General features: G+C 42.5%; 1 protein-coding gene across 1 annotated transcript in view; it reads right to left on the bottom strand.

Annotated features, from left to right (window-relative positions):
* Window positions 1-15,760, bottom strand: part of LOC125292306 (E3 ubiquitin-protein ligase TRIM35-like) — a 35,498-nt gene extending 19,738 nt beyond the window's left edge. The window contains exons 1-5 of the mRNA XM_048239522.1: window positions 15,187-15,760; window positions 13,131-13,226; window positions 11,896-12,120; window positions 11,764-11,786; window positions 11,577-11,680 (exon numbers count right to left, since the gene is read on the bottom strand). Of these exons, the coding sequence (XP_048095479.1) occupies window positions 11,577-11,680; window positions 11,764-11,786; window positions 11,896-12,120; window positions 13,131-13,226; window positions 15,187-15,582 (844 nt within the window). The 5' untranslated portion in view covers window positions 15,583-15,760. The remainder of the gene's footprint in view (window positions 1-11,576; window positions 11,681-11,763; window positions 11,787-11,895; window positions 12,121-13,130; window positions 13,227-15,186) is intronic.
* Window positions 15,761-18,171: the final 2,411 nt, after the last annotated feature.

Here is an 18,171-nt window from a genome sequence, read left to right as displayed (position 1 = left end):
TTATCAAAACAGTGATGGACAGTGTGGAACAGGGACTTGGAAAGATGATAGCGCTTGATGCAAGTTGCGGGACAGGAAAAACCTTTGTATTGTGCCACATCCTTAACAAAGTCCACGCAGCAGGCAAAGTGGCTCTTGCAACAACCTACTGCCAAAAGGCACCACCTTTCACAACAGAACAAGATGTCCTCTCATTCTCACTGATGAATCCACTTGCACTGCGAGTGAACGTGACAGCACGGCAACACTCATTGTGATGACACACCTCATGGTTGTGGATGAAGTGTCTGCTAAATGTAATGTAATGAAGTGTCAATGATGGATCGCCGTGCATTAGAAGCAGCAGACCGTACATTTCAGTGGCTCCAAGGATCAGACAAACCATTTGGCGGCATCACAATGGTCTTCGGTGGCGATTGGAGGCAAATACTTACAGTTGTGCCACACGGTAGCCGAACTGACATCTTAGGAAGGTGTTGCAAAAGCTCATACCTGTGGGGAAATGTTGAAACTCTCCGTTTAACAGTAAACATGAGGATCTCTCAAGCTGCAGAACATCAACAAGCTGAAGAAGACTTTGCCAAATTCCTCTTAGACCTTGGTGAGGCAAAAATTCCAATAGTTCCAGAAGAAGGTGAATTTTCAATTAAACTTACAGACACACTGACAATTCCTGGTGACAAACTAAAAGCCATTGTGAATTGGGTGTATGAAGACATGCTGGCCAACATTTCCAGTCCAACGTGGCTATGTGAACGTGTCATTATGCCCAACTAACTCAAGTCGACACAGTCAATGAGTACATGACCAAGATCTTTCCAGGAGAAGAACACGTTTGCCACAGCATAGACACAGCAGATTCTGAGAGTCACCATATGTACCCAACTGAATTTTTAAACACACTCTGGCCTTCCGGAATGCCTCCTCATCACATCACTTTAAAGGTTGGAATGGTTATCATGCTACTGAGAAACTTTGACCAACAAAATGGACATTGCAATGGCTCAAGATACATCATCGAACAAATACTGCCACACCTCTTAGTTGCAAAATCTGTAATTGGTTTTAATGCCGGACAGACTCTTTAAATTCCACAAATAACTCTCATACCATCTGACAACATCTTTCCATTCACCTTGAGACGTAAACAATTTCCAGTGAGACCCTGCTTTGCCATGACCGTCAATAAGTCACAGGGTCAATCTTTACAGCCTGTTGGTGTTTTCTGCACAAGAGATTTCTTCTGCCATGGACAATTCTACGTTGCCGCCAGCAGAGTCGGCAGATCAAACAGACTTCGCATACTTGCTCTAGACGAAGAAACAAAGAAAAAGCGCCACTTTTCACGTTTCAAGATGGCGGCGCGTACACACGCAGCGACCTCTCTCTGTCCCAACCGTACGGTGTTTTGTTCGTTAAAAAGTGTTTGTCCGAAAGTTTTTACGTGTTCGTCTCGTCTTACTCGGTTCCGTACTACAAGTACAGCAGGCAGTTTTTTAATTGACATCTGCAAAAGCAAGTTTTGCAGCGTTCTGGACTTTGCAACAGAGACGCTAAAGGAACTCGGACTATTCGCCTGCAACAACACGACTCGCCTGCTACTCCTCCCCGAAAGAAAGCGCCGGAGGCGGTGTCGCGAGGAAGCAGAAGAGGGGCAAGCGAGGCCCCCGGGCCAGGCTAGCGGCCAGCCCAACTTCGCCCAGCCATACCATCCATTCTCCTGGCAAATGTACGATCACTGGACAACAAAATGGATCACATCGACTGCTGAGATCAACGAACCGGACAGTAAGTAACTGCTGTGTGCTCGTCTTCACTGAGACTTGGTTAAATGACAACATTCGGACTCTGCTGTACAACTGGAGCAGCTAGCATGCTATCGAGCAGACAGGGCCATTGTAAAGGGAGGTAAATCACGAGGAGGAGGAATCTGTGTTTACATCCATGACGAATGGTGCCGGGACACTGTAGTAGTATGCAAACACTGCTCACCCTGGCAGAGTTTATGATCATAAAGTGCCGTCCTTTTACCTGCCAAGGGGAAATTACTGCGATTCTGCTAGTCACAGTATACATCCGCCTACCAACAACAACAGCGATAAGAACGCGGCTCTTAGTGAACTGTACCAGGCTGTCAGTGAACAACAGGCGGCACACCCAGGCGGTTTCACCATCTTCACTGGAGATTTTAACCATGCTGATCTCAAAACTGTACTTCCAAAGCTACAACAGCATGTTGATTTTCCAACAAGAGGAGATAACATCCTGGACCTGGTCTACACTACACACAAAGGAGCATACAAAGCCACCCCCTCCCCCCCACATTGGACTTTCAGACCATATCACTGTTATGCTAATGCCCGATACAGACAAAGGGTAAAAGCGAACAAAACCGGTTCGTAAGCAGGTAAAAGTGTGGCCTGAGGGAGCCTCCGATGCTCTTCAAGACTGCTTTGACACAACAGACTGGGAAATGTTTAAGCAGGCAGCCACTTACAACAACCGGACAGACATAGAGGAGTATACAGACACTGTAACCTCTTACATCACCAAGTGCATCGATGATGTGACCCACACAAAAGACATCATCACTCGGGCTAACTGGAAGCCATGGCTGACAGGGGATGTCCTCAGGCTGCTGAGGGCCAGAGACAAAGCCTACAGAGCCGGGGATGAAGCTGGCATGAGAACAGCGAGAGCCAACCTGTCCCGTGGCATCAAGGAAGCAAAAAAGGAATACACTCACAAGATAACCACCCACTTCAAAGACAGCAGGAACGCACAAAGCCTATGGCAGGGCATTCAGGCCCTCACAGACTACAAGCCCGCACCACAGAGCTGTGAGAGCAACATCCCTCTGCTCAACAACCTGAACCGCTTCTTTGCTCGCTTTGAAGCACAAAACAGCACCTGCCCACAGAAGACCCATCCCCTCTACATGAGCAGCCCTGTGCCTCTGCCGACAGGCGGAAGAGGACACTTGCTGCTATCAACACCAGTAAGGCAACAGGTCCAGACAACATCCCAGGTCGTGGCGCTGGAAGGACTGTGGGGAGCTTTTAAGGATGTCTTCACAGACATCTTTAACACTTCCCTGAAGCAAGCCATCGTCCCATCAAGTTTCAAAGCTGCCACCATCATACCTGTGCGAAGAAAAAACTGCTCCATCCTGCTTCAATGACTACCGCCCTGTGGCACTGACACCCATCATCATGAAGTGCTTTGAGCGGCTTGTCATGTCACATATCAAAGCCATTCTCCCCCACCCTGGACCCCTTCCAGTTTGCATACCGAGCCAAGCGGTCTACAGAGGATGCAATCTGCTCTGCCCTCCACCCAGCCCTCACCCACCTGGAAAAAAAGAGACTCATATGTGAGATTGCTGTTTATAGACTTCAGTTCTGCATTCAACACCATAATACCACAACAACTCATCTGCAAACTTGACAAACTGGGACTCAGTACCTACCTCTGCAACTGGCTACTGGACTTCCTCTGTCAGAGGCCCCAAGTAGTGCGTGTTGGCAACAATACCTCAAGCAGCATCACACTGAGCACAGGGGCCCCCAAGGCTGCGTGCTCAGTCCGCTGCTCTTCACCCTGCTGACGATGACTGCACTGCAACCTACAGCAACAATCACATAGTGAAATTTGCTGACGACACAACTCTGGTGGGTCTCATCACCAAGGGCTTACGAGACTCAATACAGGTTGGAGGTCGACCATCTGACCCGTGGTGCAGGGACAACAACCTCCTGCTGAGCGTCAGCAAGACCAAAGAGATTGTTGTTGACTTCGGAGAGGTCACACCCAACACCTGCCACTGACCATCGACGGTGCTGTGGTGGAGAGAGCGAGCAGCACCAAATTCCTGGGGGTGCACATCAGCGAAGACCTCTCCTGGACCACCAACACTGCATCACTGGCGAAGAGAGCTCAGCGCCGCCTGTACTTCCCCTCGCGGAAACTCAGGCGAGCAAGTGCTCCACCAGCCATCATGACCACATTCTACCGAGGCACCATTGAGAGCATCCTCTCTAGCTGTATCGCTGTGGGGGCGGAAGCTGCACTGAATACAACAGGAAAGCCCTGCAGCGCATAGTGAACACAGCTGGAAGGATTATTGGTGCTTCACTCCCCTCCCTGAAGGACATTTACACCACCCACCTCACCCAAAAGGCTGACCAAAATTGTGAGTGATGCAAGTCACCCCGCTCACAATCCGTTTGATCTACTGCCCTCTGGGAAGAGGTACAGAAGCCCACGCCCCCGCACTACCAGACTCACCAACAGCTTCATACACCAAGCTGTAAGGATGCTGAACTCTCTCCCTCCTCTCCCCCCTCCACCCTCAGCTACATAACATCCTGGACATTGGACCCACAATGGCCGCCTGCACTACTCCACTTGCACACTTGCACACTTGTACACTTTACAACTTGGTGTTGTTGTCCTGAAAACACAACACTTCTGCTGCTCTTACATAACTTGCACCACTATGCCACTTTCTTTCTTACTTAGGTCAGAACTACCCAAGCCTTTTATTGGCCTGACTTTGCACTAGTATTTTATTGACTGTCTATGCACAATTTCAACCAAATTTTGCTGCTCTTATTTTTTCATTATTATATGTGCTCTTATTTACTTATTTACTTACTTTTTGTTTACTTGAATGTTATGTTTGTCTGTGGACCTAAATTGGTAAAATATGTCTTGTCTTCACCGTGGGATAGTGAGAAACGTAATTTCGATCTCTTTGTATGTCTGGAACATGTGAAGAAATTGACAATAAAGCTGACTTTGACTTTGACTTTGACTTTCTGAGCAATGTTGTACTGAAGTGCTTACACAGTAAAGCACGCTCACGCAACAAACCTTTTGACATAGCTGTCTGGAAATCCACCCCACCCCTCAATTAAAAACTCAACTGTTTTGATTTTAATTAGGTCTTTCTTTATGTACCATCTTCTGGTACTTTATAGTCCAACTTTATTTGTATTTTGTATGTTACTATGTGTATACACACTTAAGACATGTCTTTGTGGGGAGGAGACATGGGTCACGACAATGGTCATAACTGAAAAATCTTCTTCAGCTCCCACTATAAGAATAGATACTTCCTACGGGCACTGCACTAGTATAAACAAATCAGCACATGGTATAAGTAAACAAATGTCCATGGGATATCAATCACCCTCAGCCATGAAAACCATGTTTGATACCTTAATTGATATAGTTTGAGTCAAGGTACCAACACAATATTAATGAAAACATTATTTTCAGTGCTATGATTGTTTTTGTGGTAGACTTTGTCATACATGGGGAATATGCACTTGAAAATTAGGCATGAAGTTATTTTTTTCATGTTTGATGCTCTATAAATTATATATTTCCATTTATTTTAGACATGCAACCTAGTTGGTAAGGAAGTAATAAAGCAGTAGTATTATATGAATAAATTAAACATTTCTGATGGGATTCATTGTGAAGATATTGTGGTCAAAATATACTTACATTTTTCATAAATGCAATTTTCAGCAAGTCATAGCTTGAGATATATTCAACTGTAGGGCAATTAGTTCAGAAGTTGAAGACAATTAACATAGTAGAATACTCCCTGAAAATGTCAAGAATCTAGCATGAATCGTTCAAGAGTAATGACCGAAGGACCGAAGTAGATACAAGCTTAACATTTTGCACAGTAGTTGCTAGGTATAACATTATTGACCTAAAGTTTGAAGCAAATCCAAGATGGTCAGGCGGGACATTTTTCTAAAATCTGTTGATTTGGCACGGAATGACCCAAGGATGACACTTTTTGGGTCCTCTCTCAGTCTCCATTAGGCAGCAGATCTAACTTGAACGTTATGCTACTCATTTTATTTGGGAACACGTCTGAGTGCGCATGAGAGGGAGAGAGAGTGGCAGGTTCCAGCTGGCTTGTCATTGTTGATAATTGATATCTCCTTTTTAATATAAAATCACGAGGACAACAAAAACAATGCTAGAGGAGATTGTGGAGTTATCCGGTTCCCACTACTGACCATTTATAAAATGTGAGAGGGCACTTTGACATGCTTGACAGACTGTGGAATGTGATCGAATATGAAGTGGTCTTTGTCTTTGCCCTTTGCGTAATGGAATTGGTGAGTTTTGAGATCTTCAATAATTTGTTTCTCTTAAACTAAGGATTTACATGAAGCACATGATATGCCAATTTAAACACATTCCACTCAGATAGCTAAGTGGCTACCAGGTTCATAATTCACTTTTAATTGCAAACAGAAAATATCTAGCTATAGCATCATGTCATTACATGCTTCTATTTCCGAAGGAATGAAGGTTGTTTATACCAACTTAAAGGAGAATTCCGGTGTGATATTGACCTAAAGTGTGTTGAAACATGATACCGAGTGTGAACGTATGTCTCATAGACCATCTCGGCTTGTTCCCTGCACTCCGAAATCTGGCGCTAGTTAGCCGATGCTACCAACAGCTTTTTCAATGGGGGTGCCTTGGGCATCGGCCTAGCCATGCAAATAAATCACTGTTTTACACCATTTACAAGCACTGGTAGTTTACTTACAAGACAATTTATACAGATATCTTCAGAAGTTTAGCGTTTGCAGCCATCTTGATAAGTCGAGCGAGCGACAAGTAAGAATGAACAGGTATGATAAGGGATCAGATTCCAAAAATAATTCTGTGGAAATGCATGGATTCCAGTTGCTTCCAGTAGCAGCATCCCCTGTATGTTTACCTATTTATTTATGAATTATTTATTGCTCTTTTAAAAAGCACTGACCAAGAGTGGCAACTTGAATTTCGTTGTGTTGATACTCTGTATTGTATGCAATGACAAATAAAGCTTATATTCTATTCTATTCTATTAATAGTATGCGTATCATTGTTAATGTGCTAAATTGTTATAAATGTGGCACAAACAATGTTAGAGTTTGTGGACTAGCCATAGACTGTATTTGAATTGAGCTGGCAAAATATTATGAATACTTTGTAGACAATGCTCTTAAACTGACAGTGGACACTGAGTTAAACAGCAGCGGTAGTATTTCTTAAGAAATTCATATTTTAAACCAAATAGTTTGTCATTATTTTTTTAATGGGAGGAGGGCACTGAAATTGTCCCTCATTTGGGGTTGAGGAAGTTGGCAACCCTAGAGGACAGATATAGGTTGCTATGACAAAATATTAGCTTTCAGTGTGGTACAATCTCTTTGTAAATTACGTTTGATTAAAACGTGTTTCATCCGTCCTGCCTATCCCAGCTATTTGGATTATCTCACTCAATGAACAACATCAACACTAAATGAATGTGATCCGAAATTGAAGCTTATCATCGGATAGCCTAGTCATATGGGTAAACATTCAGTGTGTTTGAAAATAATTAATTTGATAATATTTTCCATCTTTGCAGAGGAAAAGTTTTGTGTGAAGGGAATTAAAGGCCCGTCTCATATAGACGCCGGTCTCAAATACTAGCCGGTGCAGTTTGGCAATTTGGGAAAATAAAAGCCCGGGCTATTATTTGGAGTTTTACAGTATATCTCCTTCAGTCTGCATATCTGTGAGTTTACTACAGTTCCAGTAGATCTTAACATTGTGGGGTATTAGTGGAAGTTTGTTTAGTTTGTGAAAGACCCACTGTGGTGAAAATCAAGTGCCAGCCGAACTTAGTCCCGCCCACAACATTTGAGGTCAGGAAGTTCGGTCTGGCATTGCTCCACTGTGGAGCAACTATGCTCGCCCAGACCTGGGCGGACCAATCAAATCGGGCTTTACGATGATGGACAGGTGAGTAACAGCGCCTCGTCTATCACGTTATCTGAGCACGCTTAGGTTGATTATGTTTGCAACAAAAACACTGTGGCTAGAAGAAGACAGATGGCTTCTAAGACCCCATATGGAAAATGCATATTATTTCAATGAGGTTGTATCACTGAAAACGATTATTTCTAAAAACTTTGGCCAAAGTTGAGATGTGGGAAAACTCATGGTTTCACTTTCATCAAGGGAAAACAGCGTGTTGCATTGACATGTTGTTCCCTCGTTTGTTTGAAATCTCTGATTGAGCACCTATTTGAGGTATTTGCGACAGCCTTTCCCAGCTGTTTATAACATGTTTGAAGCATATCAGTGTTCAACGGAGCCTACCCTACTTCGTATCTTTTAGAATTCGCTAATGAGTGTTGTAGATATTGACGGCACAATAACTTTTACAAAAGACCAAAAAACAATGTTAAGGCATTTGTGGAGAAGAAGGAGGCTTGTGTTTTCTTCCTATATCTCATGGTAAGCTATTTCGTTGCTCGGATTGGTTAGGTCTATCCAGGGGCGGACTGAGACCAAAAATCGGCCCTGGCATATTTGGCCCAAGCGGCCCTCTAATCGGTCGGGCACACCTAATTAAATACTAAATCTTTGCATTACCCTTAAATATGCATATATTTTCAACTGCACTGAAAGTGATGTAGGCCTCATTGGCTATCACTCTGACTGATCAGAGGTAGCCATGGAGCACATGATCTCCATATTTAAGTAGGCTATACAAGCAATTATTAAAGAGTTTCTGCTTGAATTCAAAGTATCATTTCAAATTATTCAATAGGCTACATTTAAACTATACAATGCTCAACTGACAGCAGCACCAAACAGTTACTGAAGCCTATGTGTAAGGAGCTAAATTTCCTAGATTGTCGTAGACATTAATCACTGTAGGACAACTGAAATAAACAGGGCTGTTGTTGGAAATATTTTATTCCTGTAGGCCAGGGGTCACCAAATGGCGGACTGCAGTCCGAGTCCGGACCCTGACGTGATCCTATCCGGACCCGGACCATAATAGCCTAATTTAGATTTTCACGTAAGATTTCAAAGCTGCGCTAAATGGGTCGTTGGTTAAGGTAACATCATTTACTTCAGGGGCTTCAGGAACCATATTTTCGCGTGTTGCTTCTCAGCCAGTGAAATCTGTGAATTCTGATAACGTCGAGTCAGTGAGTGAATATAGCCTACTATGGGGAAGAGACTCACTAATAGCCTGAAATGAGCGAGGAGGAGACGGGACGAGAAACAATTTGAAGCACCTCTACTAGACAAAGCATATATTTTGAGCAAGCATGGGGTAGGCTAGGCCCATTCAACAGCGAACTGAGACCACAGAATATTTTACGATTTAAGAAGGCAATATGATTGATCCACCACAATCTAGTGAAGCCTACATGCATTCACTGCCCAACAACGTGATGTTCCTGGGTTTCCAGGATTTCGGGTCAACACAAAAAAAACCTAAAAAAATAAAATTGAACTTGCTGATTAATGGGTTCAAGGAACCAGCTGTGGAATATCCATCCTTGTCTCAGCTCAAATTTTATTTTAAGTTCACATTAAGATCTTTAAAATAGCCAAGGCTACTCAGTTTTTCTGCCCAATTACTCCTATCTTGCCTTATTTCTCCTCATTTCGAATGTTGCATTTTAGGCTACTTATTTTATTTCATATTAAACATTAGGCCTATACAACTAGGCTCCATCCATCCATCCTATCTATCTATATATATATATATATATATATATATATATATATATATATATACACACACACACACACATACAGTACATACATGCATACGTATACATAGCCTAAACACGCTAAAACATTAAGATGCTCCGGACCTTTGCTTGAGGAAATTTTCCGTAACTGGACCTCGCTGAAGATTAATTGAATACCCCTCCTGCAGGCTATACTACCTACCTACATTGCTGGTACATTTTGGAACAGTATAGCTATATTAACTAATTATCATTAATGTCTTCCAGTAGCCCATCAGATAGGTCACTGTATATATAGCTTAGTTGGTTAAATTTTGGGCGTCTGACAGAAACTGATCAATCTGACCAACAATTAACATCGATTTGACACCCTTTTACTGTCCGGGTTTGCAAATCATTCATTTACTGTAGAACATTTAAGTTGCGCTATTTGTTATTATAATCACAGCACGGCCTTACTATGTTATTATTACCAGATCATTACATTATCGCAATTAATAAGTCATCATAATCATCATCGTCAGCATGGCATATCACACTTAGCCTACCTGCTCCACCACGGAGTTCTTATCATGTAGCCTCAACTCCACCTGCTCACTGTCCCTCTGCTCTGTATGCTTGCTTACATCCTCGTTCAAACTCAACGAACTTCAACATGTTGCGGACATATGCTAGCCTACTTGCAATATTGTATTTTTGAAGCTTCTACATTGGTGTTACTTTTGCACTATTGTCACTACCGGCACCCGCCGCAATTTTGTGAAGGCAACTTTGATTAACTTCTGATGCGCTCACAAAATCCTGGCTCTGAGCCAAAATGCGAGGGGTGGGGCCTGATGTGAGCTGTTATTGGATCAGTCGAGTGTCAATATGGAAATGTAACCAATGGGCCGCTGATTGTCCTTCCTTTGGGCCGATCGTTGGCCAAAATTATTTAATTATGTAGCCTATTCTATCGGCCCAAAAGGCGCGTCGGCCCACCGGGAAAATGCCGCCCATGTCCGCCCATGGGTCTATCCAATTGAGTGCAGAGGCATTCCCCCCTGTATCGGTGCCAATGGAGCAGTATTAGACTTATATTCTGACTAGAATTTGAGTATGACAACGTCAGGCTAATGTTCTTGTGGTGTTTTTCATGTGTTTCAACACATATTATGAGTAAAGTACACAGTAAACATAAATCCTTTGAATTTCTGGTTTGAATTGTCAGTGCACCATTTTTGGTCTCCAAATATCGAATAGACCTCTGAAGTTCACCTACAAAAAGGAACCAAAACTGCCATCTTTGTCCATACAGTATAAGGAGATCCGGGTGTTAATTGAAGCCAACTATCTATGGCAAGTTGCATTGCAAGTTAGCTCTGGGGTAGCAAAAATCAAAGTGTGCCGTCTTAATGTACCAAACATCACAGTATCCACTAGAAGGCAGAGGACAAAAGCGTGTAGAGCAAAACATCTCCATTTCCGATTTCTTCGTCCCCACGAGAGTTTAACATGTGCGATAAATCAAAATCCCCATGTTATTTTCCCATTGGAAAAATCTCATAGCCACACCCACAGTCACAGCAATCATAGTCCCAATCAAACAACAAGTCCTTTCCTAAAAGTGCCAGAAACCGCCGAGTTACATTTTAAGATTCAGTTTTTTGGAGTTATACTGCTCATTTAGATGTTTGTATGTCCAATTCATTTGTTTGTATGTCATAATTTGTGAGGGACTGTGATTACAGTGACTGTTTGGGATGATTTGGACCACACTGTTGTCACCCTTATATATTATAAAATGCTAATCTCTCTGAATGTCACTCATAGAATGATGCTAAAAGATACCTTTGGGATGGGTTTCTTTGTCATGAATTGCTTACACATTGTCAAAAATAAGGTATGTACAAAGGGCTGAAAAAGACTATTTGCATATTCATAGTTAAACATGTTTCAAAATTAAGTAGATTTAGAGAAGAGTGTTTGGGGTTTTGTAAGTCACTGCAGTGGGTCTTTAATACTGACCAATCATTTTCTTCCAGACTTTGACCTTCAGGTTGTCCAGGTGCTTTGCCACATTGATCAGAGCTCCCGAAACCCTCTCTGGATCCTGCAGTGTGCACTGGGCTCTGGAATAACATTCAGGAGTCAGTGCTGCTGTGGGTTTGGGTTCAGAACCAGAGAAGAGAGAGACAGGAGGCAGATCACTCACCTTTCCACTGTGCTCTTGTAATTCTGTAGAGTAACAAATAGATGAATTAGGAATTAGTCACGATTAGCTGATCAGTAATCATGCATGAATATATAAAAGAACATCTACCATTAAAGTTAGATTTGTTCTTACCTGCAGGAATGCGACATCATCAGCTCCCATCTCATCTTCTATGGCTCTGATTGTGTCTGAAAGAGATGCGATCTCTCTGCTCATCTTCTCAATCTTCTCCTTCTGACTCTTCTGCTCCTCTTCCTCCCTCAGTGCAGCTATTCTGGCTGCCTCTTCATCTCGTAGAAACTGGTGAAGCTTCTCAAACTCCTCCTTGATCTGCATCTCTGTGTGCTGGGCCTGAGTCTGGAATAACACACATAATAAACCATCATAAAGGTGTATAGTTAAAGGTACAGTCTGTCATTCTAATTAAAGGAAATGTATACTTAATTTGCACAGCCAATCAAATGTGCCCCTCCCCTCTGTGTTCCTTTAGTAACGAGCTGATTGGCTGAAAGCGGTGCCATTGTGTTTGTCCTGGAGTGTATTTGAGTGCACACATAGAATAGAGTTCTATTTCAGTGTACAGTACACCATATGAACCCTGATACGGTATCTACCTCCCTGCTGCTGGTCTTAGTCCTGGCACGACATAATGACTTCAATTATTAGCTTCAATTCCATTTAATTCAAATAACTCTATCAGCACATTTAGCGTTTAACTTATGAAACACAATGGATGATTTCTTTACCCAAATCATGAATTTAAAAATGACTACTAATATGATTGTAACCTAAGAAAAATTAAAGAAATAAAAAGGATAGTATGCATGTTCATTCATGGCCCAGTTAGTTGACAAAGTCTGTTGTGTTTGATGAGGCTCGGAACTGTTACCCCCTCCATTCATATCACTCTGTCCACTACAGTTCAACACCAGTCAGTGTTACCCCCTCCATTCATATCACTCCAGTCCTCTACAGTTCAACACCAGTCAGTGTTACCCCCTCCATTCATATCACTCCAGTCCTCTACAGTTCAACACCAGTCAGTGTTACCCCCTCCATTCATATCACTCTGTCCACTACAGTTCAACACCAGTCAGTGTTACCCCCTCCATTCATATCACTCCAGTCCTCTACAGTTCAACACCAGTCAGTGTTACCCCCTCCATTCATATCACTCTAGTCCACTACAGTTCAACACCAGTCAGTGTTACCCCCTCCATTCATATCACTCTAGTCCACTACAGTTCAACACCAGTCAGTGTTACCCCCTCCATTAATATCACTCCAGTCCACTACAGTTCAACACCAGTCAGTGATGGTCAACAACACTCTCATGCTGCTGCTATACACATTCAGGAGGACAACACCTTCACATGTTTCGCTGTTTCATCACAGGAGAGTTTTGCTTCTTCAAAGACCTTCAGCCTCTTCTGTAAGGATTCTAGTTTAATCCTCAGCAGCTCCTGAAGTAAACAGAGAGAGAGAGAGAGAGAGAGAGAGAGAGAGAGAGAGAGAGAGAGAGATTGTGTGTGTTTGTCTCATGACCAACAGTACATTCATTGTGTAACAATGCAACAAAATATAGAGTAAACACTCCACCTAGTGGTGAGTGATGAACATTACAATTACTCCAGACAGGAGGAGGACTTTTTTGCACTTGTACTTCTTTTTACAGTTTTTCTCAGTTGCTAAAACACTAAAACCCATTGGCTGAAGAAAGTTGTCAGTTGCTTGAACTCATTAAGCTAATCGTTCAGTCTGTTGTCAATACCTTAAAGGGATACCAGGCAAGCCTGATGCCTTTTCTCTACAAAGCTCCCCCTACCGTCTGTACGTGTCAATACGTGTGCGAGCCCTCGCTCGGTGTGAAGCTCTTTTCCTTTTCTTTGCATCTTCCGTCAAGGGTTTTCGCTGCTTCTTCGCCGGCTCTGCCATTATACACACGTTTGCAACAATCACTAGCGTTTCTGTGCTGGGGATGCAGGATGTAAACTGATCCTGCTTCTCGTGATGTCGAGACTTTATGAGACTGAAGGTCGGCGGGTGGGATACACCGAACTTGTAAGTGGGATATTCTTCCTACAGGCAGTAGGGGCGGGCGAGAGAGTCTTCATTCGCCCTGTAATGAGTCATTTAACCATATACCGACTTACGAAGATGATTAATTAACACGAAAACGTTGCCTGGTGTCCCTTTAAACCATTTCACATGGTAAAACACAATTTGCAGACCTCACTTACAATTTTTAGCAAAACTTTGAACACATTATCATTGTCAAAACACATTTTGCACTCTAATGCACATGCATCCATACTGGTAAACACAAATGGCAAAAATGAAATAGAAATCACATGTCATTGATTAAACACAACCACTCAAAATTGATTTCACTTGTTTCAAATGATGGGACAAAACCAAAATAAGCCAGTTCAGAGAGCAAACAGTTTGAAGGTGGGAATGAGAATGGATAGATGAAACTATGTAAGAGGACGAGTGCATATGTGAGGTGGGGGACGAGGAGGAAGGGGAGGAGGGCAAGAAAGAGGATTTTTATTGGACACTGTAGTACAGTGCATTGTAGGCTGTATACTGTACAATACTGTAAACAAATCGTATGGCCCTGAACATTGTGCTTTCCATTTGTTTACAGTACTGACTGCTCAATAGATTTTGACTGGTTGCAAGTTCATATCAACAAAGAATAAGAATCAAAAGGACAAGTTTGTGAGATGCAGAGTACTGTAAAAATAGGGGTACAAGGAGGAGAAAGAACAAAAAAATGCAAAGACAGTGTTTCCCACAGAATTGAATTCCATTTGTGGTGGTTCGTTTGCAGAATTAACTTAAATGCAACAGTTTTTAACAAATTAGCACAGCGTGGTTATGATGCTAACAAGATTTAAGCACAATATAGTACAACCTGGAAAATCATTGTGTGGTGGTCAATGTTGATATTGTGGTGGGCCGCCACATAAGGAAACACTGAAAGAGCAAAGCAAAGTAGTAATTTCTACTTGATGTTTTCGTTCATCAAAAGATAATGACGGAAAAATATGAAATTTGTTTTGAGATTAAAAATGTACTTCTCCCCGAGAACTATATGTTTTGAACAATGTGTTTTCTATTTTCTGGTGTATTGTTTACTGACTTCTGCTTGATAGTGTACATCATTTTGATCACTTTGTTTTATGATTTGAGAGCAGTGTTTGGTTTTGAGCACAAGTAAAACTGTTTTGAAGCGAAAGTTTGATTTTAACACAAGTAAATCTGTTTACTGAGTCAGAGATTTTGTAAATAGTGCTTAAGGCTGAGGTTTTGTGTTTAATGTTTTAAGAAAACGGAGCAAGGTTTCAGAAATTGTGTTTTAGCAATTGAGAAAAACTTTAATACAAATTATTGCAAATTGTCAAGAATATGACTCACCTTAAGGTCAGCTATTGCCTCATCTACAGGTTGGAACTTGTGGTTGGTGTGTTTCTTTGAAGCCTGACACACCACACACACAGGCTGTTGATCCTCCAGACAGAAGAGCTTGAGTTTCTCACTGTGCAGACTGCAGAGCACCTCAGACCCTGCTGAAGCTCTCTGACTTCTCTCCTGTAAGTAAGCCTCACACAGGTTCCTTAACGCCATGTTAGGAGGATAGTGTTCTTTAGAGCACTTCCTCCTGCAGTAGGGACATTCTCGGTGTCCTTTATTCTCCCAGAACTGCTGCAGACAGGCTTTACACACACTGTGAGCACAGGGCAAAAAGACGGGAACCTTGAAGATGTCACAGCACACAGGACAGCAAAACTCCTCTTCAAGCTTTGAAGCCATTTTCTCCCATGAAAATCTTAACTCGTCTGGTTAGTTTTTACTTTCACTTTTACAGGGTGAAGAATGAAAATGTGGTTTAGTCTAAATGACCCCTGTGTGTACCATTTCCTGGTCTGTTAACCATAAGAGTTTACATCTCACTCTGAAATGACTTTTGTCCAAACAAAAAGCTCTATCACTCCTGTGAAAATGACCTGCAGGTGCTCTGTGTCTTTCAGGGAACTTCCTCATTCAGAGAAGTGGGACGGACAAAGGGTGGGGCTTGGTTATTTTTAGGGGAATATGATTGGCCAGTCTCAAATGAAGTCTCTTTTCCCATTTCTGTTGGCACTAGTCATTCAAATAGACCTCTGAAGTTCGCCTACAAAAAAGAACCAAAGCTGCTATCTTTGCCCATATAAGGAGATCCGGGTGTTATTGAAGCTAATTACCTATGGCAAGTTGCATTGGAAGTTAGCTCTGGGGTAGTAAAAATCAAAGTGTGCCACCTTCACTTACCGGAGATCACAGTGTCCACTCGAAGGCAGAGGACAAAAGTGTGTTTGGGAAAATGTCTGCATTTCAGACTTTTTCGTCCCCGCGAGAGTTTAACAGGTGCAATAATTCAAAATCCCCATGTTATTTTCCCATAGGAAAAATCGCCAGATACCGGATCTCAAAGATGGCAGCTTTTTTGTAGGCGAACTTCAGAGGTCCATACTAACAAGGGTGTGTGTGTAACTGACTTGTCTGTCTATCTACACAGACTGTGGTTATGTGAACAGATTTAAACAGTCTTGTTCCTCACGTGACATCTTCAATGTAAACATTAATGTTAAAGAATAAGAGCATACAATTGTGTCTATGCCTCTTATGTGGACTATAGACAAGTTTATGATTAAAAACTGACTTTTTGTCTACAGATTAATAAAGTGACAATTGCACAATGAAATACAGAATTGGGGAAGCACATTGGGGAGGTAACCCCAAGGTCATTTCATAATGTATAACTGCACCATTTGCAATATGACTTAGATAAAAGCACCTGGTTAACAAATAAATTAATAGGCATAGGGATAAAAACATACATTATAAGTAAGTTTTTTTCATTCCCTATCTCATTTTTTCTTAACTGGTGGGTCGGGACCCAAAAGTGGGTCGCGGAACCATTCTGGGTGGGTCGTGGAGCTTGTGGGTAAAAAAAAAAAAATAATCACCCATTTTAAGTGCTACTTTGTCAGATCTACAGTACTATCTTAATGTCCTGAAGACTTCACAAATGTAATGCCAAACATCAGCATGTTCTAAACAAGTAGGCCTATAGGCACTTTGCGTGTCTTACCATGTAGCTCACCTCATCTGTTGGCTTGAACACAAAAAAAAAAAAAAATGGGTCGCGACTAAATGAACATGGGAAATTGTGGGTCCCAAAGCCAGACCAGTTAAGCACCACTGCTCTATCTACTGCAGTCTTTCAAACCTTCTACAGTGCTTGGTAACCGCCACTAGATGGCAAACTTTTCATGAATGTTTCTTCTGGTTGCTTATTCAGTGCTGGGATTTAGTTGCTGGTTGTGGCATGTAAGCTCTCAGTGCTCAGTGTCAGGGCGTTCTAGTGGACTTGAGCTGCTCAGTTGCAGATCAATTTAGAGGTCTGCACTCCCGCGGTAGACCCGCGGATCCCGACGCAAAAGAGTGCGGCGCGGGACAACTTTTGAAAGCTCTTTGCGGGAGCGGGCGGGATGAGAGAGGTGCGTTCGCGGGTGCGGGACAAACCGATGATTCACTGCACTCCCGCAAATTAAATATGTGTGTAAAGTTAAATATGGAAATGATTAAAGTAGTGTTCAAAACTATAGTTCAGCTGGATGTTCTGTTAGGCAGCATAAAAAAATGGGGTTTAAGCATAACTGACGGATAGCAGGCCTATAGCCTATATTGTCGTTTACGTGGGTTCAATTTGTTCCTGCTGCTCATTGTCAAAACTCGAAATCGAAAGCATGACAGAGGAAGAGGGCACCAGACTAGGCCTACTTCAGTTGTTAGCTGACATTCAGAACCAAGAAACTGACATCTGGAGTCTTTCTCAGGTGTGTGTGCTCCTTTGAGAGACAGAAAGAAAAACTGAATAGGCTATCCCTCCTGCATGCGGGCTTTAGTGGGCGGGAGCGAGACATCATGTTACAGATGCGGGCGGGAGTGGGACTAAAAATGACACTTTAATGCGGGAGCGGGCAGGAGCGGGACAGAATATTGCGAGAGCGGGCGGGTGCGGGAAAAATCAGTCCCGCGCAGACCTCTAGATCAATTCTCCTAAAGCCTGAACAACCTTTGACCCCACAGTTAGATCCTTTTTGTGTAGAGCTCCTTGCCATTGACAATATCACTCCTGGAGGATATTGGTACATCTCAGTCCTCAGTTAGCCACCTTCCTAGACTCACTGAAGTTTATCTACGGCTTTGAGTGTATGTGTGTGTGTGTGTGTGTGCATACAGTACATGTCTGAGCAGCACTGGGGACTGGACTCTTATCTTTCCTCTTTGTGCCAAACAACTCAGCATTTCAAAACAGCCTATCAGCCAGTCGTGGAGATCTGACATAGTCAGGCT

This window comes from Alosa alosa, chromosome 3, assembly GCF_017589495.1.
Source record: "Alosa alosa isolate M-15738 ecotype Scorff River chromosome 3, AALO_Geno_1.1, whole genome shotgun sequence".
Taxonomy (NCBI): Eukaryota; Metazoa; Chordata; class Actinopteri; order Clupeiformes; family Clupeidae; genus Alosa; species Alosa alosa.
This window is presented reverse-complemented; position numbering and strand designations above follow the sequence as displayed.